The sequence below is a fragment of the Tamandua tetradactyla genome, chromosome 3 (genome assembly GCF_023851605.1).
Source record: "Tamandua tetradactyla isolate mTamTet1 chromosome 3, mTamTet1.pri, whole genome shotgun sequence".
NCBI lineage: Eukaryota > Metazoa > Chordata > Mammalia > Pilosa > Myrmecophagidae > Tamandua > Tamandua tetradactyla.
The window spans coordinates 79,551,049-79,578,050 of NC_135329.1; the positions used below are offsets into that span (position 1 = coordinate 79,551,049).

At 45.0% G+C, this 27,002-nt stretch overlaps 3 protein-coding genes and 1 long non-coding RNA gene across 22 annotated transcripts in view; 2 read left to right on the forward strand and 2 right to left on the reverse strand.

The window, feature by feature from the left end:
* Window positions 1-3,222, forward strand: part of SNED1 (sushi, nidogen and EGF like domains 1) — a 140,246-nt gene extending 137,024 nt beyond the window's left edge. For 9 of the 11 annotated variants that reach the window (XM_077153321.1, XM_077153325.1, XM_077153324.1 and 6 more), the window contains one exon: window positions 1,345-3,222. The gene's annotated coding sequence lies outside the window, so the exon portion shown is untranslated. The remainder of the gene's footprint in view (window positions 1-1,344) is intronic. The other 2 variants (XM_077153322.1, XM_077153323.1) reach the window with 2 other exon arrangements.
* On the reverse strand, window positions 193-8,367 carry MTERF4 (mitochondrial transcription termination factor 4). Its single transcript, XM_077153336.1, has 4 exons — window positions 8,260-8,367; window positions 6,947-7,439; window positions 6,228-6,412; window positions 193-5,600 (listed from the first exon to the last, which is right to left on the reverse strand). Exons 1-4 carry the CDS (start codon window positions 8,278-8,280, stop codon window positions 5,244-5,246), a joined length of 1,056 nt encoding a protein of 351 aa, XP_077009451.1. The 5' UTR covers window positions 8,281-8,367; the 3' UTR covers window positions 193-5,243.
* Window positions 7,727-27,002, forward strand: part of LOC143677411 (uncharacterized) — a 60,082-nt gene continuing 40,806 nt past the window's right edge. Inside the window, exons 1-3 of one of the 2 annotated variants that reach the window (XR_013172594.1) lie at window positions 7,727-7,844; window positions 8,627-8,769; window positions 17,004-26,229. This is a non-coding gene — a long non-coding RNA (uncharacterized LOC143677411). Of the gene's footprint in view, window positions 7,845-8,626; window positions 8,770-17,003; window positions 26,230-27,002 lie in introns of those variants that run through there. The other variant, XR_013172595.1, reaches the window with a different exon arrangement.
* Window positions 12,998-27,002, reverse strand: part of PASK (PAS domain containing serine/threonine kinase) — a 68,719-nt gene continuing 54,714 nt past the window's right edge. For 2 of the 8 annotated variants that reach the window (XM_077153313.1, XM_077153312.1), the window contains exons 15-18: window positions 22,389-22,588; window positions 18,984-19,117; window positions 15,655-15,801; window positions 13,001-14,961 (exon numbers count right to left, since the gene is read on the reverse strand). In XM_077153313.1, the coding sequence (XP_077009428.1) occupies window positions 14,870-14,961; window positions 15,655-15,801; window positions 18,984-19,117; window positions 22,389-22,588 (573 nt within the window). In that variant the 3' untranslated portion in view covers window positions 13,001-14,869. Of the gene's footprint in view, window positions 14,962-15,654; window positions 18,837-18,983; window positions 19,118-22,388; window positions 22,589-27,002 lie in introns of those variants that run through there. The other 6 variants (XM_077153318.1, XM_077153316.1, XM_077153315.1 and 3 more) reach the window with 6 other exon arrangements.

Sequence of the window (27,002 nt, forward strand, 5' to 3'; positions counted from 1 at the left end):
AGTTCTCAATTTAATAAAGTTTGGGAACTCCTACATCTATACTCTCACTAGACTAGAAGCAGACACTGGAATGCTAAGCATTCCTAAATCCTGAAATAAGTAAACTGTTTGAAAGTTTAATTTTGTTTAACACAGCATTTCCCAAATTCTTTTGGCAATGGATTGCCTCCACCCCTCCTCCACCTCCCCTGACACAAACTGTTGAATCTTAAGGAACATGGCTGCTCTTCCCAACAGTTTGGCACATGGGTTAAACCATAGATACCGTCTAGTCCACAATCAGTTATACAGTGTCACTGCAGGGAAAGAGGATTTCACAAAAGGGATTCTGGTCAGCCTGGGATGTCCCGGCCCGACGCCCTCAGAGAGCAGGGCAGCCCCAGTACACAGCATCACAAATACATCCACGTGCTTTACATGACCGAGGACAGAAAGGAGACCTTTAAAGCCCCGAAAGCATGGAAACTTCTGGGTGTACGCACTGCAGGAAAGGACCCGGCCAGTCCTGAGCTGCAGATGGTGGAATGGGTGTCCTGGGCACACCTGTACCCTCCTGCACCCTGGCGCAGCCACCCATTCAGATGGGTGCACCTCCCCAGAAGCCAGCCGCTGAGGGCCCACAGTTCCCAACCCTCCCATCCCCCCAGAGAAAAACAAACACCAATCATACTCTAAGGTGTACAAGCAGTTTACTACCATGACTATGAATCCACACATACAATGTAGGTGTGGCTATTTAAATTTGCAATTAATTACTTGAAAAATATATATATATTTAAAACATGCTCAGCACATTCATTTCTAGAAAACCAACCAAAATCATTGGGGAATAATTACCAAATTATCTATTGACTTACAGAACACCCAATCTTGGGGCAGTGGCATTAAATGCCCTGAAAACATGAACAAGAGGCAAAGAGGCTGATGTGCCCCTTTTGCACACTGGCCCTGGCCTCCAAACGCACCACTTCCAGAAACACACATACTCCCCAGACATATACCTGAGAATACAAGAGTTCATTCCAACCCAGAGCAAGTGGGGACATCACCATACCCTCAGAAGACCCAGGGTTGTCATCAAAGGAAGGAGGAAAGAGGAGGGGGCCACAGTTCATAGAGGAGCTTACAGTGCTGAGCCCCGAGTTCCTAAAGATCAGAGGTGCAGTCTCCCCTAACAAGCCCACCCTTCCCCATTACCCAGGCAAAGCTGAGGGGGGTTAGATCACCAGGTGCTCTGAGGGCCTCAGTCCAGGGGCCACCAGGAGAAAAGGAAGGAAGCAACTTTAAAGAAGAGTGGGTGGGACTCTCGTTCTCATCAGTCCCCATTTTGTTTTTTCTTCAAAGGATTCAGGACGTTTTTGCTATCCTATCAACCTCAAGAGTTTCTGAAACCCCAGAAGACGAGGTCTAAAACTTGGCTTGAAAAGGACACCCTGAGAGAAAAGTTCTTGGTGGGAGTCCATCCCCTCTGGGGCTTCCTTCCTTGGGCTCTGGAGAATAAGAACAAGACATCAGGCCTGCGCATACACCTGCCCACTTCCCCCTGGCCCACCATGACACATCTCAGCAGCCCGGGATCCACTGAGACCTGCAGTGTCTGAGGTGCAGCCTACTGCCACTGTGCCCGAGAGATGACATGTGCAAGTCAGCCCTGGACTCACAGAGCTGCAGCCAGTGACACCCCTTCAGGGTTCACACAGATCAGAGAAACCAATCTCCCTGAGACTCAGCCATCAAACTGAGGCGGAAATGCTGTCATGGCTTCCAAAACACACAGTGGGGCTGGGGAGGAGGGAGAGCCAAGATGACACTAAAAGGAAAGCCGCACTGTGTGCTCCCCCAGCAGCCAGCTGATTTGCACTGAGGTTCTGACCCATCAGACCATCAGATAGAGCAGGATAGCTTGAAAGAGGACATGTTAATCAATACAAGCAAGCATGGACTTTGGATACTTATAGCCTACAGCAGGGAAGGGCAGACTTTCTGTAGAGTCAGATAGTAAATACTTTTGGCTTTGTGAGTAGTGGCAACTACCCAACACAGCCATTATAGCAGGAAGGCAGCCACGGAGGATGTGTAACTGGCTTGGCTATGTTCCAATAAAACTTTATTTACAACAATGAGTAATGGGCTGGATTTGGCCCATGGGTCACCAAGCAAAAATGTCCTGAATCCTTTGAAGAAAAAACAATTGCCCTGATTGTTCAGAGACAGCCATTCCTTAGAGGACAATCCACCACCAAAGCACCAAAGACCCTAATTTCCATGGAAACGGGCTACACAAAACCCTGCACAGAAGGAAAGCCGGCACCATCACCAAGTGCAGCAAGGGTATTTTCCCCTTACAGGTCCAGCTGCAGTGAAGATGTACAATTTGAGTGGCTGGGTTGGATGGTGCCTGAGATGCCCTCGGGTCCACCACCCTGGCCATGCTGCTGTCTGAGGCCTCAAGGCAGGAAACACGATCTTTCACAGGCTCCGACCTTTCCAAGCAGAACCCTGCCTCATCTTACAGCATCAGCTTTCCAGTATGCTTTTAAGCATCGCTGTCTTCTCCCTGAAAATGAGGTTAAAGCCAAGAAGTCAACCAGGCCTCGTATTATGCTGAGTATGATAGCAACTGACCCAAACTGGAAATCTAGCACCTGCCATGCCTCCTTTTATTCTGCCCAGCGGCTGCCCCACAGTCACAGGAAAGGCCTCTCTCATCTTGTACAAAAAACACTCTAGAAGGGTTAGAGTCTGTTCAAGGCTCTTTGTTTTTATTAAAATTCCATGTGCATATGTCTTATATTATGCGATCTGTTGTTTTCAGAAAGGACAGTCATTTCAAGGAGTCTCTACTGTAATCTGGAAGCTTTCACCCATCCACAAAGACTCACATAGAGAAGAAAGGCCTGAGCTGAGGAGAGGGTCTTGGCCACAAACAGAACCTCACACTGCTGACACCTGCAGTGTGGGGACATCACTGGTGTCTCTGAGCTCCAGCGTCCTTAGCAAACGCAAGAGCAAGTGGCATCATTGCAAGAGCAGACAAGACTTTCCACCATCACGCTTATAATCTCAGGCCCCTCAAGCATGAGTCAGATGTTAACTTGTTCCAGTTTTTAACTTACAAGACTGTTTCTACAAGAAAAGGTCTACTGAATACTGAGTTTGGTGCTGTTATCATATGATTAATCCATTTTGATATTTTACAAATTAAAATGTCTAGCAATAAGACTTCCTGATTCTCAAGGAATTACAATTCACTCTTAAAGCATTCCACAACACTGCTTTTCTCACATGGCTCATCCTTGAAACCTTAATTTCTTCCTTGAAAATATTCAATGTGATTTCCCATGGAATTAACAATGGAATCAGAAAATTGCCAGGGGGCATAAAGATATACTCTGTGTCAAATGAAAGGTGCATTCATGAGTTACAAGGTTACCATTTGTTAATCGACAGTTGGATACACACACGATCATCCAGGCAAAGATTTAGGATTCCACTTCAGACCTGATTAGGCATGAGAACAAGGTCCTAGGTTCCAGGGATAGTGGCAGTCACCTGGACTCCACAAAAATGGAAAAGTAAATTTAAATAAATCTTCCTTTTTCCCTGCTACATGGGGGCTGCCAGGGATGGGAATGAGAACTGAGGCACCCAATGCTGATGCCCTCCCAGGAACCTATAGGCGACAGCCCTACCCACGCGTCACCAGCCCCTTGCACGGGGCTGGGATTTCTCCTGCTTTTAAATGACTCCTTTTCTTCGGCAAAGATGTCCTCTTTGTGCAGGCCTGAACCAGTGAGCCTACTGGGGAAGCAAATGCATCCCATGCCAGTGCCCCCAATAAAATGGACCTCGAATCTACCAGGTGCCCCAATGCAAGAGGAAAGGCACCCTGCTGAAAAACTCGGCTACTGACTGTTCTTTTAAATACAATAAATTTAAGTCCATTTAAATTCTGAAGGGTTCTCAAATGATAGAGTTCAATCACATTTTACTGAACCACACAGCCTTAGAACAGTTTTTCAGCCTTGTCACTTGCTATTTCGGGTAGGATACTTCTTTACTGTGGAGGCTGTCCTAGGCACTGTAGGATGTATAGCAGCCTCCCTGGCCTCTGTTATGGATGCCAAATGCCCCCTAGTCGTGACCTCCAGAAATTCCCAGGAGTACCCTGGAGGGCAAGACAGCCCCTGGGTGAGAGCTGCTGCCTCACAGGATTCTTACATGATCTGTGGGGGAAACTAGGCCAGGCAGCAGGAGTATCAGATGCTGCAGGTGAGAACTGATCCAATATCACATTACATAATCAAAAATGCTTTTGCAGCATCAATCCTCCTGGGTCCTCACTGAGCTCCACCAACAGAGCTGGGCCTCTAACAGCTCTGGCTTGGACTGAACTCCTCTCCCATGACCCACCAGGCTCCCTGAGGTGACTCTCCCCACCTCTGGGTGTCACAGAAAGCTTCCTAGAGTGCAAGCAATCCAGACCTCTCGCCCTGGCTGCCCTTCAGCTCCTCCCTGCTCCAGCATTCTCCAGATCAGCATATGGGGGCTGCACATTCACCAGGGCCTGGAGTCAGAAGAAAGAGAACTTCCCTGAGAGGTCCAATCAGGGAGGGCCTGTTCTTCACTCAATGGCGCCAACAAGCCCAAAGACAGAGGAAAACATCCCAAAGCTTTGCTAGCGTTAAGAAGCTGTACAAAATTAAACTACACATCACTAACTAATTCCTTTTACTCTGCTGTACACTGAATCCAGTTATAAAGCGGTAAGATATTTTTGGATTAAAAACATGGGTATTTTTGTAGAAAACCTGTGACTTTTCATAAAATAAAGAGCTGTGACGTGCTAAAACTTCACTGCCTTCTCAAAATGTTATCTTTATCATTAGAAGGAAACAGAGTGACTCGAATTAGGAAAAGGAACCTCATCTTTTACGCTGTTATGAAATTACCAACAATATATTTCAACAGAGTAAAAATAAAGTCAAATATTGATTTATTATATTTACTAATTTTAATAGCTCAAAGGAAGGGTTTTCATCCAGAATGGAACAGGGTCCTCCCCACAGTCACCCAACAACAGATCAAACTAATGCATCTCTCACTTAGTTTGACCTGTCAGCTTAGGTGAGAGACCACCAACAGACAGTTTTAAGATACAAGATACCTTGAGAAGGTCCAAGTAAAGCTCCCCAAAGCTTTGATATTTAAAATATTTTTCAGTATCTTTTGGACTTTTTTTTTCAGTCCCTTCCATCAAAAAATTCCTCATCCTCGTCTTTGTCCAAACTTGTACTTTCATCATCAGACATGCCGCATTCAGACTCCTTTTCCTCCTCCCGTGCTAAGAGCTTCTTAAAAACTTCAAACTCCTCAGCAGAAGAACAAGCTGTCTTGGCCACAAACTCGGCTTCTGAAACTCTCAAAATCTCCTTTAGTAGAGGGTTAAGGATCTGGGTCTGTCCCTTTTTATCTGGGGTTTGGTACCGTCCAAGACGCTCTAGGTAAATGTGTCTCTGCTTGATCTTCGCTATCGAAAACTGTAGGAACTCTGTCTTCACCACATCCTGATGCTTAATTCCCATCCTGAAATATGCATACTGGAAGGGACAGAACCATAAAGCCTATTACTCTACAATCCAAAATAAACTTACATTGTCCAAAAACATTAAAAAATGACTAGCTAATAACAGCAGAATATTCACTCTTAGGATACCTGACATTTGTGTGACAGTGGAGTTTTTAAAGCATTTTCAAATTCAAATTGAGAAAAGGGCAGAAGGAAAAAAATTAAGTTCTATTTTTTTTTTCAGATGAGGAAAGGAGGACTATGAATATGGACAGAATAGGCAAAAATTTCAGAAAACACCTAGGAATTTGACCTAAATTATTATAATCACTGCCAAATATTACATTTCTAAAATCGCCATGCTATTTGTAAACTAGCTATTTTCTAACAGAGTCACTGGTGACCTCTTGGAACAGGAACTACCATTATCTCAACATTGCTGAGTTAATGGTACAACTTTTGGGGAATTAACAGGTTTGGTCTACACTAAAGGAGTGGACCAGCTGGAATCAGATTTCTTTGGTTGCTCTAAGGCTTCTGCTTTGTCCTCTTGCCTTTGGGTGTCCAACGTTTCTTATGCACATAGCTAACCCTTAGTAGGTTTAAAAAGGAAAAAGTTGCTATTACTTTCCTCATCACTCTAGCAGTCCATTCCCACCTGGAATTTGTATTCCAATTCACCAGGGTCCTCCTGAAGAACACAGGGGCACCTGTGCAAAATCTCAGTTACTTGCTGTACAGTGAAGAGACACTTCTCCTTGAGAACCCCAACAATGCCATCAATGTCCTGCTGACGCATGGTAAAAATTTCGGGGCAACCATGAATTACCCTCTTTAGTTTCCCTATATTAAACAACAAACAAAAAACAAAAAAAAAAGCAAGTGGGAAACTTCAAGATATTACAGAAACCCAAGGGGCTAGCTACACCCAATTTAAATCAGCATTTAAGAAATGATGGAGAATCCCCTCCCCTCACAGGATGAATGCCAATCTCAGATGTCTTCCCAGAAGCTCCACGGAAAGGAGAGAGACCAGAATGCTACATCTTCCCTCTGACTTCCTCTCACTTCACAGACTCACCAAACAACATGTCAGCATCTCTCAGCTGAGTGCCTCCCAGTGAATAAACCAAACAAGAGTTCCTGTCCTGTCGCTCAATTCTCTGTTTTGGTCCTAACCTTCCCCACCTCCCTGTACCCTTTCAGTGTCTTCTGCAGGGAAGTGACTCCTCACCTCCCAACCAACCACGCATTCCTCTCACAGAACAATAATCACTTCTCCGCAGAAGCCTTCACTAATCCATCTCACCTCATGCTGCGCTGTTCCCAACTCTGACTCCCCTCACCATTATGTATAAAAGTTGAGCCTTCTTGTACCTTCTCCAAGCCCGAGCTTTCGCAGGTAACTGGAGCGCTTCTTCATCTGTGCTAGAGGCAGTTTTAGTAACTGAGGGCTTTTCTTCAAGGCCACATACACAGGTTCTGGATTCAGACCCAAGAGTATCAATTCTGAAACAATGTCCAGCAACTGTTGAGGATTAGTACTTGGTTGCATATTGAGCAAGTCACTAATATGGGCATCACTGAAACCCATGTCATGAAGGGAACTGATGACCTTCTCCAGCCCCACAGACTGTTCATCTATGGGACACTTTTTCTCAAGGAGGCACCGAGTAAGATTTGCACTGCGATTTGGTTCCTGTACATACTTTTTGCACCTAACACAGGATAACTCAAGGCTCCCTTCATCTGCGGCTGTAGTCAGTTTATGCAACAAAGAAGCAGTTGTCCTTTTCTGTTCTCCAAAATGAAGAGTCTGCTTAGCAATATGGGTCCAAGTGAGAGGAATATAGCGGTGCCAATCAAAGACCTACAAAATACAAGACCAAAGGGAATCAATTCCTCACCATCCAAATATAATGGAGATCACAAGATTTTTAAGCTAGGGTATTTAGTGCCTTAGACCCACTGAAACATAAGTTTTTAGAGTCAATTTGCAAAACCATATCTGAATTTTAAAAGTTTACCGAGAAGGAAATTCAAAGATAACAGGGTATTGCAAGGAGAACTGAGAAAGTCAAAGAGGCACTATTTGAACCGCAGCCTCTGCTGCTCTAACTGGCCCCTTGGTAAGATATGTGCCTGAAAAACGTGAGCCTCAGATTCGTTCCATGAAAAGAATCTTGTGGTATACGATCTGTTTGTCAACCAACTTAGGTACAGAACTCCCGATGACTTCAAGATTCTTCAGTGGTTCAAGCCAGCGCCTAACAAAGTAAGCAAAAATCACCCAAGGCACTCAAAAACCATTCTTCGGGTGCCATGCCCCTCTCTTGCTGCATCCACCGTCGCCCACTCGTCAGTCAGGTCCCTGCGCTAGCTGCTACCCGCCTTTCTTTCGCCCTTTCTATAGCTCGGCTGCTTCCCTCGTCCGGGAACAGCGGGCAGTTCCCGGACTCGCCCCGCGCCCCACCCCCCCGGGGAAATTCGGCCAGAGCTGCACAGAATCTAGAAGAAAAAGAGCCACGGGTCCAGCTGTCCGGGCCCAGGACAGGGCGCGCCGACCTCCAGAGAGGGCTCCAGTTACCGGTGCCCACAAGCTGGCCGTGAAGTGCCCACGTGACTGCGGCTCCACGGCGGCTGGCACACCAAACACCCTTGGGGAGCCTCGGGCCCCAATCAAACCTCACCCGTAGGCTGAGCACGGCCATGGCGCGGAAACTACTGCAGGACCTCCGGCGCAGGAAGCAGGGGCCCTACCTAGTCCGTCACTTCCGCCCTCCCCCGCGCCAGCAAAGGACCCAGAAACCGCGTTCCGCTGTGGAGCGGGAGGTGGTTGCCCGCAGTGCCCCTAGCCGGGTCTGGGCAGCGCCAGCGCTCCTGCTGGGAAAGGCCTCGCCTCCTTGTGCGGGCGGGGGTCTGCGCCGCCCCTGCCCTCGCCCGGCGTCAGCTACCCAGGAGGCGGTTCTAAGTGCCGCTGCCACGTTGGGCCCCTAACCCGTGGGTGCTTTTCGGTCTCCACGCTGCGGTATTAACCCGCGCGTTCTTTGCTTCAAGTTGTAGTAAAATTCCCTTCAGGAGTAGAGGCAAGATGAAGCCGTCACCCTGGTTCACACCGGCCATTTCCTGTGGTACATCAGTAACTTCGCAGGAGAAAGCAGGGGGTTTCCTCTGTGAAGCAGTTTCCTATGGGGGTAAAGGTAAGGCGTCTGAGTGGAAATGGATTCAGTCCATGATAAAGATTAAGTTTTTCGTTGTGTAAAAAACTTGTATTCAACATGAATACGCACAAAAAAAGGTAAATATATTTGTCATGGTCAGGTTCATGTGTCAACTTGGCCAGGTGGTGGGTGGTACCTGTTTGTCTGGTTGGGCAGGTGCTGGCCTGTCTGTTGCCATGAGGACATTTCATAGAATTAGATCATGATCAGGTCCGCTGCATCCACAGCTGACTCCATTTGTAGTCAGTGAAAAGGAGTGTCTTCTGCAATGAGTGATGCTTAATCTAATCACTGGAAGCCTTTTAAGGAGGCTTCAGAGGAGACAGGCTCTCTTCCTGCTTCGGCTGTCAAGCCTCTCCTGTGGAGTTGGTCCAGACCCTCCATTGGAATCATCAGCTTCACAGCCTGCCCTGTGGATTTGGACTCTGCGTTCCCACGGTTACATGAGACACTTTTATAAATTTTATATTTGCAAATGTTCCCTGTTGATTCTGTTTCTCTAGAGAACCCTAATACACTATTCTAGACATTTTTAAAACTATCTAAAGGATCTTCAGAAATCTTTGTTTGTTTTTGAAATCTTTGTTTTTTAACTACCTGGGACCCAAGTAAAATGACAAGAACTAGGGTACATTACATTTTCCCTTGAACTGACAAGAGCCTCCTGACTAAGGTCTGGTTTCTTCCTAGGATGAAATCCACTAACGTTTCAGCTTAATTTGTCTTTGTTCTTAAAAGATCCAGACCTTTAATAGTTCAGGTACAGTGCTAAGGCATCTTTCAAACGGGGTAGCGGTGAAAAAGAATAAAATGAAGTTGTGCTTTGTAGTGACCTAAATTCCACCACCTGTAAACACTCAAGCCTTAATTTTGTAAGCATTTCTTCATTTTTTGCTACTTCTTTCTGAACTTAGAAAAAGGACTTGATTCTTGGATGGATACATATTTGCAGAGTGCCTGCTGCCTGTCAGGCAGGGAGCTGGGTGCCAAAGTCTTGAAGTGAAAGTTATCTCCAGGCAGAGGACAAAGGATTATATTTAAAAAACCATTGAAATCTGTGTGGAATTAAAGGGCTGGTTGTTTTGTTGTTTTAAATCTAATTTTCTTCTTTAAGTACTCAACTGTTAGGATGTAAAAACTGTAATGCTTTTACACCAAAGCCTAAGAAAATCTTTGTATACCAACCCCACTCACTGGGAGGAATCAAGGAACCTGAACAGGTTACTGAACTCGAGAAATCAAGTATGTCTGGGATGTAAGGATTGCTACAAAAAGTTGACAGCATTTTCAGTCTTTATGAAAACTCTACTCCCTGGATGCATACTTGGAACAGAGAGGAGAGTTATCAGCCTCAGCCTCAGCCTCATAACTTATTCTCTGGGTTTTTACTGCCAAGAATACTCTCAGAGTGGCAAAACTTCTACTGCCATCAAGTTAGATTCATTTTCATTATTTTCGGTTCTTTAAAGAACAGTTCTTAGAGTGCTAAGACTTAGCACTTCAACCCACTGCACACCTTCTGAAAAAAACATTCTGTAGCTTCTTTGGCATTTTATAAGCATCATAAACACTACAAAGAAAATTGTATTTTTATTTCACTCCTGAAAAACAGAGTTCTTAAAACATCTGGAGATTCAGAGAGCAGAACAATGTAGTCATGAGATGCAGAGAGTCCACAAGCCAGCAACCTTTGGCGATGAAGAAGGAAAATGCCTCCCGGAGAGTTCATGGAACCAGAAGCCAGGAGAGAAAACTAGCAGATGATGATGCCATGTTCGCCATGTGCCCGTCCAGCTGAGAGAGAAGCCCTGACTTTGTTCGCCATGTACCGTCTCACTTGAGAGAGAAACCGTGAACTTCATCGGCCTTCTTGAACCAAGTGCTGCCATGGAAATCTTTTTCTTCTGCAACCATAACCAACTCTGCATCTAAATTATTCCTTGAATTCACTGCATTAAAAATTATTTAAAACGTATCTGAATATATGTAGTAGTTCAGTGCAGGTGTCAACTTGGCCAGGTGATGGTGCCCATTTGTTCTGTTGCTGTGGACTTAAATCATCAGTATGTGAATTTCATCTATGACTGATTACATTTGTGGTTGGCTGAGGGAAGTGTCTTCTGCAAATGAGTGAAGCTCAAAAGGAGGTCCAAAGAAAGAGAAACAGCTCAGCACAACCCAGGAAAACTCAGCTCAGAGCTCAGAGAAGCTCAAACGCAGACATTGCTTTGTGCCTTCCCAAATCGGTAAAGTTGTTACTAAATAAATCCCCTATAGAATAGCCCGCCCATCTCTGGTGTATATTGCATTCTGGCAGCCTTAGTAAACCAAAACAAATTTTGGTACCAGAGTAGTGGATGCTGCTGAGTTTACAAATATCAAACATGGTGGAATGGCTTTGTTAATGGATCTACAGAGGATCTTGGAAGAATTGTGAGGAGCTTGAGAGAGAAAATCTAGATTGCTTTGAATAAAATGTTAAAAATATGGACTCTAAAGATACTTCTGTGGCAGCCTGGAAGGAGGACAACCCTTGTCTGACGTGCCAGAAAGTTTGACAAAATTGAATCTTGGTGCTGGATGGAAGGGAAAATTTGAATTTGATAATCTGGGATTCTTGGTTGAGATTTCTAAACTGAGTATGGAGGATGCAGACTGGTTTCTCCTTGCAGCTTATAGTAAAATGCAACAGGAAACAGATAAGTTGAGAACTGAACTTTTGGGTGCAAAGAAACCTAGAAGTCCCTGTATGCTGCATGCCAACTCAACAGTTTTTTATGAGACTTATAGAAATGGACCACTACTAGTCTGGACTACAAGAGACAGAAAAGGGATAGATTGGAGGAAGACTGGCCTCAGAGGCAGAACGATGAAAGCTAAATTCTGAAGCCAAAAATCTCAAGCCATGAGAGCAGACCCACCTGTGTAGTGGAGGGCGTGAGTTTGCCTTGGTGGCAGAGGGCAGACTCTCCATGTTCAGGAGGAGTTCTGGTGCTTCAAACCTCAGAGTGGGTGGAGCATATTTCCCAGGGATTGGGGGGAGCCTGGATGCCACCCCATTGTTTTGAAAGAGTTGAGCATGTGCCCCAAAGATGGCAGAGAATCAAGTGCCACACAGATGTTTGAGGAGGGTGGGCCAAGAAAAAGGTGGTTTCCTCAATGTTCTCCAATGTTGCAAACTTCATCCTAGTGTTTGAAGAGGACAGGGCCACTGCATAGGTCTTTGGGAATGGCAAGAGTGCTGCTTTCTAAAGCCCAAAGATGAATGACTATCAGACATTGAAATCTAATGGAGTTTTTCCTGCAGGTTTTCAGAATTGTTTTCATCTGGTGACCCCTGTTTTCCTTCCAATTTCTCCTTATGGCAGTGGAATAGTTTATCCTATGACTGTTCCCTCTTTGCATATGGGAAGCAGAAAACTTACTCTAAGTTCACAGGCCCACAGCCAGAGTAGGCTTGTGCTTTAAGATAGACAATGCCTATAACTAACTTTGATGAGATTCTGTACTATTTTTGAGTTGGTATTGTATTTGTATTGTTACTAAAATAATTTAAGTATTTGGCATCTTGTGATGAAATGAATGTGTCTTGTAAATGTAAAGATTTAGTGCATTGTTTTCAGGATAGATGAGCATTGTTAGGCAAAAAAAAAAATGAGTTACTATTTTCTAATTAGAGATTAACTGTGGTTTAAGATGATGTGTACAGTTGCCATGTTGACAAGGGGTGGAAACTAGTAGTTAGGTTCAGGTGTCACTTTGACCAGGTGATAGTACCCAGTTATTTTGTTGCTGTGAACTTAAATCATCAGCATGTAAAATTCATCTATGGTTCATTACATCTGCAGTCAGCTGAGGGTAATACCCTCTACAATGAGTGCTGTTTAGTTTAATTAGCTGGAGGCTTAACAGAGAGGGGTTAGAAGGAAGCTCAGTAGCTCAGACCCAGACATTTGGAAATCTAGAAAGACATTGCCCTGTAGAAAGCTGTTTGAACCCAGAAGCTGAAACAGAAGGCCAGCAGACATCATTGTGTTCCTTTTCATGTAACAGAGAAAACCAGAGGAAAGCCAGCTGCCTTTCCTCCAAAGAACTATAAATTTGAAACTAAGTAAATCCCCTTATAAAACCAATCCATTTCTGATATATTGCATTCCAGTAGTCTTAGCAAACTAAAACAATTGATGTGAAAAAAAAATCTGAAGAGTTACTATTACTACACTTTTTATTACACACTTAAAAAAAAACCCAAACTTCTAAAAACTCACCTCTGTACTGCCACTGACAGAGGAGGGTCCCCGTTAGCCCCTTGTGATGGCAGAGATTCACTTAGGAGGCACTTTCTAAAGGAAGGGGACAGTGATACCCCATAGCTTATTAGTCAAAACTAAAAATAACGGTTCTCACCCTCTTGAAACACTAAAAATAATATTAGTAGTTAGTATTTTTATTTAAACAATACTAAAAACAGTGACTCCTCAGTAAATCCTGAAACATAAAAAAGCACCATCCCAGAGGAAACTGGTCCAAGAGCTTTGGCAGGAGGAACATTGGGAGCTTCGGAAAAGGTCTGTGCAAGTGGCGACTTGTAGAACCAAGGGAGGTCATGATTTGGATTCTTGTTTTCTTCCTGCTGTCTCAACAGGGCAAATAAAAGACTTCCCTCTCAGCCCTGAGCACCCCCAACCACACACCCACACCCACACACACACATGCAACATCGAAGCCAGCTGACGTGAGAGGGGTGCACGTTAGAGCCTAAGGAAGGGAGCCTGGCTGTGTGGGGCCCGGGAGAGGTAGGAATGGGCAGTCAGCACTGGCAGCTCCTCATGGAGTCACAGGGAGAGGCTGCAGGATATCTGTAGGATGAGATACCGTGACTGTTAAGTTCACGTGTCCACTGGCTTGGTTCCAGTGTCCAGATGTTTGGTCAAGCAAGCATTGGCCCAACTGTTGTTGAAGGCATTTCATGGACTTAAATCATTAGGCAGTTGACAGCATCTAAGGCTGATGACATCTATAATTGACAAAGGTGACTGCATTGATTAATTAGAGCAGAGTCCTCATCCGATCAGTTGGAGAGGCTGAGGATTTCAGCAGCTAGAAAGAAAAATTCTACCTCTACTCCAGCTTGTCCACTTCTAGGGAATTCACTGTCGCCTTCTTCAAGTTCCCAGCTTGCAACCTGCCCTACAGAATTCAGACTTGCCAACTGACATTCCTATAAATCTCTTAATATTTACATACGTAAATCCTGTCAATCCTGTTTCTCTGGAGAACTCTGATGAGTACAGACACAAAAAGCCTCACACAGTGCAAGGCAGGCAGGGGCACTGTGGTGTGAGAGCACGAGACCTGCTCAGAGACCGGGCCCGACAGCGGGAGATGATTGTGTCTGAGAGCATCCATCTCCAGTCCTCTCACACTGAGCAGGCCTTTGGAGTCCGAGGCCTTTCCCAGGGAGGGATCCCTAAGATGACTGAGACTAGACTTTTCCTGCAGCCATGGCAACTGAGGCATAGAAATAGGTTTTACTTAATTTGGGAAAAATAAAGGAATGAATGCCTCTCAAAGTTGGCAGTGTGGAACAAATCATACAGTCCAAGGCAGGGCAATTATTTACTAATAAAGTTACTTTAATTTGGAAAATGTTCAAGAAAATAAATTAATGAAATAGCCTGGCCATTTGGCTAAGCAATTCTACAAATTCCACATATCTTTTGCTCAGATGTGTTTCCAAGTCAGAGAAACAGAACATTCAAATATACAACAGTAAAGAGAGAGCTGGAAAACTTATGCCTTTCAGGAGCTCACACATTTAGGAGCTCGCCCTTTAATAGTATAAAACTCAACACTAGAATTAGTTTTCAAGGCCACACTAGAAAAAAATAAATTCCAAGTCTGTCTAAGAAACCTAAGAGTAAAAAGTGAATTGAGCCTAATCCTTGAGAATTTAATTTCTCCATTGGAAGAGGCCTGAGAACAACCTAACTTTCCTAATCGAATGAAGAGCAGCAGGAAGTCTGCATTGAGCAGCTGACTGGAGAAGGTCATGGCAGGCAAAGGGCACGGTGAGGCCCTAGGAAGCTCCCTCTGAGCAGGGAACCCCATGCAGCTCCCTCAGGCTCCTCCTCTCCGAACTCACACTCCCAGTGGGCAGAGCTCCGCCTGCTTAAGAAAGAAGAGATTGCATTACAGGCGAACACCATAAGACTCTAAAATGCAGATTTTGCTTCTCTCTGGAAGAAGTCTATAGCAAAAGGGTATCTTCAAGAGGTTTCTTCAGCAACCCAGCTGGTGATGTTCTAGAATCACTAGACCCTGTTAAGGTGCTGGGGTGGGGGGGGGGAGTGTCTAAATCCAGAGTCATCAACACTAGCATGATCTGACACAGCTCTGTGAGGCACAGCCTGGACCCACTGGGCTGCTCCTACCTGCTGATGTCTGAGGAGGTGGGGTCCCCCCACGGGGAGGACAGAGGCCTTAGGCCCCAGGGCACAGCACTCAAAAGTCTGGTCTTTCCACCCTCTTCAACCCACTCAGACTATCACCTTCCCAAATGCCCTCCCATGCCTGCCACGCCTCCTGGCCAGGGGTTCTCAGTGACTCACCTGCCCTTTAAGGCAGACAGCCAAGTTCTGAAACCCTGGGGGTGTTTGAGGGCTTCTGAGAAGGAATAAAGCCCAGCACATGGGCAATAAGCCAGCCATGGACCCTGTTGTTTATTTGTCCCAGGAGAAAGCACTGGGGTGGGGATGGGGTGGGTAACCCTCCTTCTCCAGGACCCAAGAACTGCCTCATCCTGAGCAAGGCCACTGATGGGGATACAGAGCAGAGCAGCCCCCATGGCACGCAGAGTCTCACCTGGCTTGTCTACATGACACACCTTGTCCCAGGTGTATTCAGCAAGGTCCACGGGCTGCGTCACCCAGGGGTCCATCACCAGTTTCTCCAGAGTGGTCCGTTGCTCAGGGATGGGATGCAGAAGCCCCGACATGAGACTCATGAGTTCTGGGGACATAAAAGTGCCTCCCAAGGCACGGGGAGGTCAGGCCACTCTGGGTTGGAATTGACTGGAATCAACTGGACCTCGTCTCAAAGCTGCAGGTTTCTGGGTTCAGCCCAGGGACAGCCTCACATTGGGTGGGACGTAACCCAGGGACCCCCGTTTTCACAAATACCCCTGTAGCTATAATGTAGAGACACTGAGTCAACTTTGAGAAAAGCTACAGTAGATGCTTGTGGCCTCTGAGAGGGAAGTGTGAAGCTGGAGAGCTCACCTTCACTAACCAAACCCTAGATGGTGTGGAGGTCTCACCATGGCCCCTTCTCGGGGCTTTATCCACAGTCAGGGAACAACAGAACAGGGGAACTAGCAGGTGAGGAAGGGGTAGCCAGCAGGGGAGCTTGGACAGTCCCGTTTAAAGCAGAGTAGCAGGGGAGCCCCTGGACTGTCCCTCCAGAGAGCCACACCAGCTTTGAAGAAGAGACCTTGGGCCCTGTGTCTAAATCCTGGTTCGTTAGTAATGTGGGCATCTACTCAGCCAGAGCCCCCAAGCCTCACAATCCCCATGGGGCTGAGCCAATGAGAGAGTACATGGAACAGCTTTTGTGCTGTTTGTTCATAGGAATCCAGAACTGTAACAAAGTTCTCAAATTCTTCCTGTAGGACTCTAACCTAAGGAAATAATCCAAAGCACAGACTTTATGCATGAAGATGCTCATTGGCTCAGCATTTATAATTATAAATGATTGTTATAGGACCACCAAGGGACCTCAGAACCTGTGGTCCAGCTAACACTGACATCTGGCAATGAGCTCCTGAGCTGGCCTGCTCTGCCCTTGGGAAGCTCCTTCTAGGCACTGAATCCAGATGTTTCCTTCTGAGCCAGTTCTCATTCCAGATACTGACCAACACACTTGCCCCCAGAGGGAACCCAAGTCTTGCTGCCACCACTTGCCACCTCCAGTGAGCTCCAGTGAGTTCACAGCCTCACCATGAGCCCATGCTCTTCCCCTCCCTGTAACTGGGTTTTCCAGCCAAGGACTCAATTTTATAGTTACTACTATGGCCATGTGACTTACTGCTAAGATCTATATCTAAGATCCAAAGGGGAAAGCCAAGAAAAATGAAATTATCATGATGTTTTAAAATTATATACAAATTCTTCTTATGTTAGAATCAAATTATCATAGCTCCAACCTCCACTCAGTTTCTTCACAGGGTCCTCATCTTTGCCTGGTTTCTGGGGGTTCCTACTGCAGCCTTCTGGAAAGCTAAAATTCCACAGATGCCCCTTGAGGCAGCACACCCCAGCACTGCCCCCACCAGCTCCTCCTGAGGGATTTGGTTACTTAGGCACCACTCCTGCCCAACAAGAAATGGAGCCAGCACAAGACTATGTTACATTTCAGTTATCTACTCTTCTCTTGATGGCTGTTTGAGTTGTTACCAATTTTTTGGATGTTAAATAAAGCTGCTGTGAATGAAAAAAAAAAGAGATTATGCAAATGCAAAACAAAACAAAAAGAAAAGAAATGGAGCCAGGAGTATGGAAGCAGGAGCCAGTATCTGGGGCCACAGCTTGCCCAGAGACATGGTTCACCCAGTAGTCTACTCCCAGACTTCGATTTAGACTCTGCCATTGCATTCCAAGCTGTAGAAGATACTACTTGACCCCCAAGGATGAGGGCCCATCAGGGCAGGGCTCCTTCTGCTCACACACCTGCAGTCATTTTGCCTGTGACACACCCTTAGTTACTGAACAGGGTGCTCCAACCTATCAGATGTAAACTACCTGCTAGTTTAACACACGTATTTGAACCATCTGCTAAACCAACATAGCACACACCGTAATTCTCAGGGCCCAGCAATCATAGGCACCACCTCCTCCTTTAATGGAGTTCCTCCCTGTTGTCATTTCCTGGTTGAAAGATCAGACTAGTTCACTACTTTTGCAATTCAGTGTGTGTGTCTGTGTGTGTGTCTGTGTGCACATGCACATGCTGATGGTACTAATTAGGCAAGAATGGCAGGGTAGCTCTAAGGCCCCTGATCTCTTTTCTTCCAGGTTTTTCAGCCCCTATATACCTAGGTGCATGCCGACCGAGGCATTTCCACCAGATCCCAAATCAAGACAAGTATGTGCAGAATAACCTACAGACAGATTCATTTGTGCTGGTGGCTTCAATGGGATTCAAAAAATGAAGGGTATTAATCCCTCTCACATCCCAAGGGCCCTTGGGTTAGGCATCTGGGCTCTCTAGTCTCAGAGTAATTCCTGAGCATTTGCAGTTCAGAGTTATAGCCAGAAGTTGCAAGTGCCCAGGAGACTGCTATGCATATGCACTCATGCACCTGCACACATATACAACCACTTACACACACACACACATCCCATATAGAAGCATTTGGTTTTGGAAATAAAGTCAATTGAGTAAGGCTAGTGCAGGGGACAAAATGGGGAGAACAGCCTATTCCAGGAAGAGATATGGATGATTTCCTCAAGACTGGAGGGGAAGGAAGAGATGAGAGTGTAAGTGTCCTTGCCCTGTGACACCTACTTCTACACAACGCCCAGGGGTGGACAGACTTGTCGCTGAAGAGATGATATGTGTGGACACCCAAGAGACAAACATTAGGCCTGGTAGCTTAGGATCCTCACATCCAACTTAGCCCCAAAGCACTGGGCTACCCCCTTCCTCTAGTCCTTTCCTTGGCAGTGGCCCCAAGGATGTAGTGACCAGAGGCCCTCCTCCAAAAGATGATGATCTGTGTCCTCAGGTATCCCCTCAAGATCTCAAGGGAGGGGTGGGGTTTACACATAACCCATCTTGACCTCTTACCACCAATAAGTAGGAGCTCATCAGCAGAATCAGCTGTCTTTAAAACAAACAAAGTAATGTGACAGTCATTATATCCAAATGTTGTGGAGAAGTTAAGGGAGATATGGCATTTAACTTCACCCACAATAGAATCAGTCCTATACCTGAGTGCAGCCAGCATGTCCTATTACATTATGACACTAATTATTCAGAACCCAGACCTATAAAAAAAATCAAAGTATCAGAGGAATGGAAATAGAAAAAGAGAAGGAGGTTTATCATTGAGGACAAAGACAGGAAGTAGGACACAAACCAGAGCTGAGGGGCCTGAAGGGCAATGTTGTTTGTCTCCCACCCCTCATGCCCACCTTCTGAGACCAGGTGTGGAGGGTTTATCGCAGCCTCCATGGTCTCCTCCAGCTCACAAAAGGGGTTCTCCTCGAAGACCAGCGTGTACAGTGTGACTCCCAGTGACCACATCTCCAGCTCTGGCCCCTGGTACCTGCAAAGAGGAAGGAATATGGTCCGTGGCATCATGCTCCTGGGTGCTAGGTGCCCAAGCCAGCTCCCATGGGTGAGCAATGGGTCTCAAAGTCCAGGGAGACTGTTCGGGCCTGCTTCCGGTAGAGCACCAAGCCACGTGCCCTGGCCCTCTAGGAGCTCAGCTTCTAGTTCAGATGTCACGCCAACCACCACAATGCATTCACAAGTGCAAACAACACGGGAGCAGGCTGAGGCATCCACCTGGGGACAGGAAGGGCTTCCCAAGGAAGTGAGAGAAGATACGGCGGGGACAGGTCATGGGAGTGAAGGGGATGAGAGAAGGCATGAGCTAGAGCAAGACGTTGAGCCAAAACAGTTTTTGTTTTTTGTTTTGCAGAGAAGCTTGAAGCAGTTTAGGGGTTGAAAAGAAATCCAATACAGTAGAACAGGGGTCTGCAAACTTTTTCTGTAAAGGGCTGGACAGGAAATGCTTTAGGCTCAGGGTCCATGTGGTCTCTGTGACAACTGCTCAAAAGCAGCCACAGGTGTTACACATTGTTCCAATAAAACTTCATAAAAACAGGTGCAGGTTCCTCCTGGGACATACATGGGCCATGACTCCCAAGGATATAAATTTCCCTGGCAATGTGGGACAGAAATCTCAGGATGGGCTGGGAGTTGGCATCAAGGGATTGAGAATGCCTTTTTGACCAAAAGGGGGAAGAGAGAATTGAGACAAAATAAAGTGTCAGTGACTGAAAGATTTCAGAGTCAAGAGATTATTCTGGAGGTTATTCTTATGCATTATATAGATACCCCTTTTGAGTTTATGGTGTATTGGAGTCACTAGAGGGAAGTACCTGAAACTATTAGCTGTGTTCCAGTGGCCCTGATTCTTGAAGACAATTGTATGCAGGTATAATGTTTACAGTGTGACTGTGTGATTGTGAAAACCTTGTGCTTGTTGTTCCTTTTATCCAAGGTATGGACAGATGAGTAAAAATATGGATAGAGAATGAACATATATAGGGGGACAAAAGTTAAGATAAATTGAGTAGACTGAAATACTAGTGGTCAATGAGAGGGATAGGTAAGGAATATGGTATGTATGAGTTTTTTCTTTTTTCTTTTTATTTCTTTTTCTGGAATGATGCAAAAATTCTGAAAAATGATCATAGTGATGAATGTACGACTATGTTATGACATTGTATGCCTGTGATTATACACCATGTATGGAATGTTTGTATGTTAAGACTTATCAATTAAAAAAAAAAACAGGTGTAGGGCAGATGTTTGACGATCCCTGGAGTAGAACGATGTGAAAAGGATGAAAGGGAGTGTATAGGCTCACTGATAAAGCTAAGTTCCTGGGGATGGGACTACATCAGAGTTCGGAAACTCTTCTGTCCAGAGGAGATACAGGATCCTGTCTGTAGAAGCTTAAAAGATGATGGTGGGGGCGCAACAGGCAGAGCTCAGAGCTGACAGCCACTTGCACAGTTAAAAAGGAGGGGAGGCCCCTGAGGAGAAAGCCAAAGTGGGGCAGGGCAGTTGGCTCAGGGAGCAGGTGGGAGCTAGCTCCATGTGAAGGGGACCTGCGGGCCAAAGGGCTGTTGAGCAGCACGAAGGTGCCCCCAGGTGGAACCCAGGACAGTGTCAGGGCCTCTGCAGGCCTAGTGCACAAGCGGAGGTGGGGGTAAGTCAAGTCACACTCATGTACTGCCTGCCCCCCACCCTACCCTGTAGGACATGGCAGGGTTGCCAGCCCTCACTGGGTCATCAGGGTAACCAAGAAACACCAAGGCCCTTCTTAGCGGAACTCCCCCATGAGTACTTCCTACTACCTGGTGACTCTGCATAGAGACACTGGAGAAGAGCCAAACGGCCTGTCTCCCATGCCCTTCAGCCCCTCACCTGCCCTCCTCTCTGCTGTGATGCCAAGCCTGACATCCTACAGAGGCCACCCAGGAGGGACTAAAGTGTCAGGAGTCCAACACTGCCTCGAGGGTAAGGGCTAGTGCAGTGAGGATGTTGTCCTTCAGAGGACGTGGGGGCAGCTGGAACTTCACCACATTGAGTGACCAGAGCAGACACCTCACCTGGGCCCCTGTGACCTTTCCCTCTGGAGATGAGGGATTTCTGACATGAGCCCATGGCACAACTTGGAGACAGCAGTGGCTAAAGCCAGATGCTCTGGATCCAGGCAGCAGGGCTCCAATCTCAGCTCCCACCAGCCATATCTGAGTGACCTGGCAAATGACATCCCTACCTGTGCCCACAGACCTGTCCCTGTCCCAGGAGAATGGTACTTCCCAACCCTTGGTGCCAAGGAGGAGCAACATGGAGGCAGCTCTTGCTGAGCATCCATGGAGACAGTGATAGCATGCTGACCACAGCCTCCAGTGGGGACATATTAATTACAATGCACACAGGTGGTGTCAGCACAGAGATAAATATCTGATGCCCACACCTGGCCTAACAACATGAAAGTCATGCACCTAAAAACAGACTTGGTTTACGTGTGGATGTAGAGAGCAATCTATACATGCACAGTAGAAAGCACAGATACCAGCTTCCTCTCACCAAAAGACCCCTGAGCAGCAGCCAGCAGCCTTTCCTCTCCTAAGTGCCCGAGATGAGAAACAGCCCAGGGTCCCTGCAGCCCACAGAAGATTCAGACTGCAGAGATGTGGGCTCCGCCTGCATCCCCAACCCTGCATCTCCTCAGAAAGAGCAGAGGTGACGCCCGGCATTGGGCTCTACTTGCAGCCAAGCTGATGCAGTATCTCTGTGAGATCAGCAAGGGCCCCTCAAGCCAAGGATTCTTTGTCTCAAATGTGAACTCTGCCTGCACATTATTCTACTGCTTGATTTCCCGGACGGTGGCCCAACAATATTTTATTGGAATATAAAAAATAGATGATCTATTTTTCTTGTCTTAAATAAACAGACCCAATTAAATAATTTTCTTCCCTTATTTGAAGAGTTCCATTTTCAAAACAAGTGTCCCAAACTTTATCTTTTTCTTAACTTTTTATCATATAAACTCTGAATATAAACAGAAATTGAGAAAGTAGTATAGGGAATCCCTATACCCATTGCCAGTCTTCCTTTGACCAACTTCTCTGTGCCTGCCTGCCCAGGTTATTTTCCAAAACATTATCTTTTCTAACTCATAAGCTGACTGCCAAGACGCACAGACTGGAGCCACGTTCCTCCTCCCCACCGCCCCCCATCACAATGCCCCAAGGGAAGACCAGGCAAGAACAGGCCGTGCTGCAGCTACATACGGATTTCCCATGAGGACCTCAGGTGCACAGTACTCAATCGTCCCACAGAAGGTATAAAACAGTTTCCCGCTTTCCAAGTAGGCAGCAGAGCCGAAGTCAATCAGCTTGATAGTGAAATCCTCAGCAATAACAATGTTCTCGTCTTTGATGTCACGGTGAACGATGTTCTTTGAGCGCAGGTATCCCACTGCCGACACCAGCTGGAATTAGGAGGCCAGAGTGGACTTTTTAAAAAGTGACTCAGATAGAACATGCATTTTGAAAAAACAAACAATAACAGGAAAGAAAAACAGAAAAGAAAAAAGGTAAAAACTAAACAGAAAAGAAAATAAAGATAAAATAAACCTTATTCAACTCAGAATGAACTAAGAACAGGAAAGAATTTCAACTGAAGATGTGATCTGAACCAACTATATAATGCCACACATCATGCAGACAAGGCATAGCATCAACGTGGGATTCTTACATTCACCTTTGTTTATACCAACGAAGCATCCCCAGCATCTGTTCTCCTACACAATCCAAGCACTGTTTGCTGGGAAAATTTCAGAACAAATCTTTGCCAGCATGTAATTTTCCAGCACAAGAGAGAGAAGTGACATTCCTTTGCCTGAGCCAGGACACCTGAGAAACCTACATTCAGAAATCCAGTAACTTCTTGGAACTGATACCTTTGACGAAAAAAAATAGCACTTTACAGAAATCGTCATCAGAAATTGAGCCATCTCAAGGAAAGAATCAAAGAGCAAATCCATTGCTACCCTCAACAAGATGAAGGAGTGAGAAGCTTCAGGGTTCTGTCCCCACCACGAATGCTTTGACAATGAGCAAGAACTGTTAGAACAAAAGAATAAAATATTTAGGAATAAATTTAAATAAAGAAACAAAAGACCTATACAAAGAAAACTACAAGAAATTGTTAAAAGAAATCACAAAAGACCTAAATAGATGGAAGGGCATACCATGTTCATGGATTGGAAGACTAAATATAGTTAAAATGTCAATTCTACCTAAACTGATTTACAGATTCAATGCAATACCAATTAAAATCCCAAAAACTTATTTTTCAGAAATATAAAAACCAATAACCAAATTTATCTGGAAGGGCAGGGTGCCCCGAATAGCTAAAAGTATCCTGAGAAAAAAAAATGAAGTCGGAGGCCTCACGCTACCTGACTTTAAGGCATATTATGAAGCTACAGTGGTCAAAACAGCATGGTACTGGCATAAAGATAGATATATCGACCAATGGAATTGAATAGAGTGCTCAGATATAGACCTTCTCATCTATGGACAATTAATCTTTGATAAGGCAGTCAAGCCAACTCGCCTGGGGCAGAACAGTCTCTTCAATAAATGGTGCCTAGAGAACTGGATATCCATATGCAAAAGAATGAAAGAGGACCCGTATCTCACACCCAAACTCAAAATGGACCAAAGACCTAAACATTAGATCTAAGACCTTAAAACTTAGAAGAAAATTTAGGGAAATATCTTATAAATCTTATACTTGAAAGTGGTTTTATAGATGTTATACCCAAAGCATGAGCATTGAAGAAAGAAAGAAAGAAATGGGAACTCCTCAAAATTAAACATTTTTGCGTATCAAAGAACTTTGTCAAGAAAGTAAAAAGACAGCCTACACAATGGGAGACAATATTTGGAAACGATTTATCAGATAAAGGTCTAGTATCCAGAATTTATAAAGAGATTGTTCAACTCAACAACAAAAAGACAGCCAATCCAATTACAAAATGGGCAAAAGACTTGAACAGACACTTCTCAGAAGAAATACAAATGGCCAAAAAGCACATGAAGAGCTGCTCAACTTCCCTGGCTATTAGGGAAATGCAAATCAAAACCACAATGAGATATCATCTCACACCCACTAGAATAGCCATTATCAACATAACAGAAAATGACAAGTGCTGGAGAGGATGTGGAGAAAGAGGCACACTTGTCCACTGTTGGTGGGAATGTCAAGTGGTACAACTGCTGTGGAAGGCAGTTTGGCAGTTCCTCAGGAAGCTGAATATAGAATTTCCATATGACCCGGCAATACCATTGCTAGGTATCTACTCAGAGGACATGAGGGCAAAGACACAAACGGACATCTGCACACCAATGTTTATAGCAGCATTATTTACAATTGCCAAGAGATGGAAACAGCCAAAATGTCCATAAACAGATGAGTGGCTAAACAAACTGTGGCATATACATACAATGGAGTATTATGCAGCCGTAAGAATAAAGTTATGAAGTATGTAACAACATGGATGGACTGTAAGGACATTATGCTGAGTGAGATTAGCCTAAAACAAAAGGACAAATACTGTATGGTCTCACTGATATGAACTGACATTAGTGAATCAACTTGGAATATTTCGTTGGTAACAGAGACCATCAGGAGATAGAAATAGGGTAAGATATTGGGTAATCGGAGCTGAAGGGATACAGATTGTGCAACAGGGCTGAATATAAAAACTCAGAAATGGACAGCACAATAAGACCTAACTGTAATACAATTATGTTAAAAAAGTGAATGAAGCTGAATGTGAGAATGATAGAGGGAGGAGGGGGTTGGGGCATAAAATCAGAAAGAGAGATAGACGATAAAGATTGAGATGGTATAATCTAGGAATGCCAAGAGTGTATAAATGATAGTGACTAAATGTACATATTTAAAAATGTTTTTGCATGCGGAAGAACAAAGGAAGGTCATTACTGCAGGGTGCTGAAAATAGATGGTAATTAATATTTTAAAAATTCAACTTATGTGTGAGACTAAAGCAAAAAAATGTTTATTTGGTACAAAACTTATATTTTGACTAGTGCATTTCCTAATATAATCTTATGTAGATACCTTGGTTGAACACCATAAGTACATGGAACCTTGGGTAGGACATGAGATTTTGTTGGTTTGTCCACTGTGATACCCCGATGAATCCCAGAGTGATTTGATCAGTGAGTGGAAAAGTATTTGCAAAGTCCCCATCGGGGAATGGTGAGAACGGGGGAAAATTCAACCTCCCCAAGTTGAATTCTTGATATTCTCACAAGCAGTGTGGACAACCAAAGCTATAGATAGGCTGAACCCCCAGTCTGGGGGGTTTGTTCATCTGAAACTTAACCCCACAAAGGATAGGTCAAGTCTACTTAAAATTAGACCTAAGAGTCACCCCCAAGAGAGCCTCTTTTGTTGCTCAGATGTGGCCTCTCTCTCCAGCCAACACAACAAGCAAACTCCCCCTGTCAATGTGGAACATGACTCCCAGGAGTGTGGACCTTCCTGGCAACGTGGGACAGAAATCCTAGAATGAGCTGAGACTCAGCATCAAGGGATTGAGAAAAACCCTAGAATGAGTTGAAACTCAGTGGATTGAGAAAACCTTCTCGACCAAAAGGGGGAAGAGTGAAATGAGACAAAATATCAATGGCTGAGAGATTCCAAACAGTTTCAAGAGGTTATCCTGGAGATTATCCTTATGCATTAAGTAGATATCACCTTGTTATTCAAGATGTAATGGAGAGCCTGGAGGGAAATGCCTGAAAATGTAGAGCTGTATTCCAGTAGCCATGTTTCTTGATGATGCCTGTATAATGATATAGCTTTCACAATGTGACTGTGTGATTGTGAAAACTTTGGGTCTGATGCTCCTTTTATCTACCTTGTCAACAGACGAGTAGAACATAAGGAATAAAACTAAATAATAGGCTCAGCAGGCAAGAATGCTTGCCTCCATGCCAGAGGACCCAGGTTTGATTCCCGGTGCCTGCCTATGTAATAAATAAATAAATAAATAATAGGGGGAACAAATGTTAAAATAAATTTAATTTGAAATGCTAGTGATCAATGAAAGAGAGGGGTAAGGGGTATGGTATGTATATATATATATATATATTCTGTTTTTGATTTATTTCTTTTTTTGTTCTCTTTTTATTTGTTTTTCTGAATTGATGCAAGTGTTCTAAGAAATGATCATGATGATGAATATGCAACTATGTGATGATATTGTGAATTTCTGACAATATATGTAGAACGGAATGATCAAAATAGGAATGTTTGCATTTAATTGCTTTTTGGGATTTTAATTAATTAATTTAAAAAGTAAAAAAAAAGAACTGTTAGAAACATCTTTTTCCAATCTCCAGAATAGTTAAGGACAGCAGTAACAGCAAGCACCGAATGAAGAAGAAGGCCACTTACAGGCGACAGGATCTCATGGTACCCTGGCTGGCCCCTTTCCCAGCCACCTTGGACCCATCTGTGCTCCCAGCTTTGGAGAGTTGAGTCACCCTCATGCACATCCTGAAGCTGGTGGGTCTGGTCTGGTCCAGTCTCTCTGCTGGTGGCCTGAGGGACTTGCTGTCCCAGAATGTGCCCTGTGTGTACAAGGCGGCTCACTGAGCTCTCCTATAGGACGTTGTGGGGAGCAGCAAGTGGCTGCCTGGGGCAGGGGACTGCTGGCTGAAGACACACAATGCAGGGCCAGGGATTGTGAGGAAACTGTGTCCGAGGGAAGAGGAACCATTCCTATCAGTTTAAATGGAGAATTCCTAGGACCACATGCACATGCCCTAGGCACATGCAGAAAGGATGAGGGAGGCCCCTAC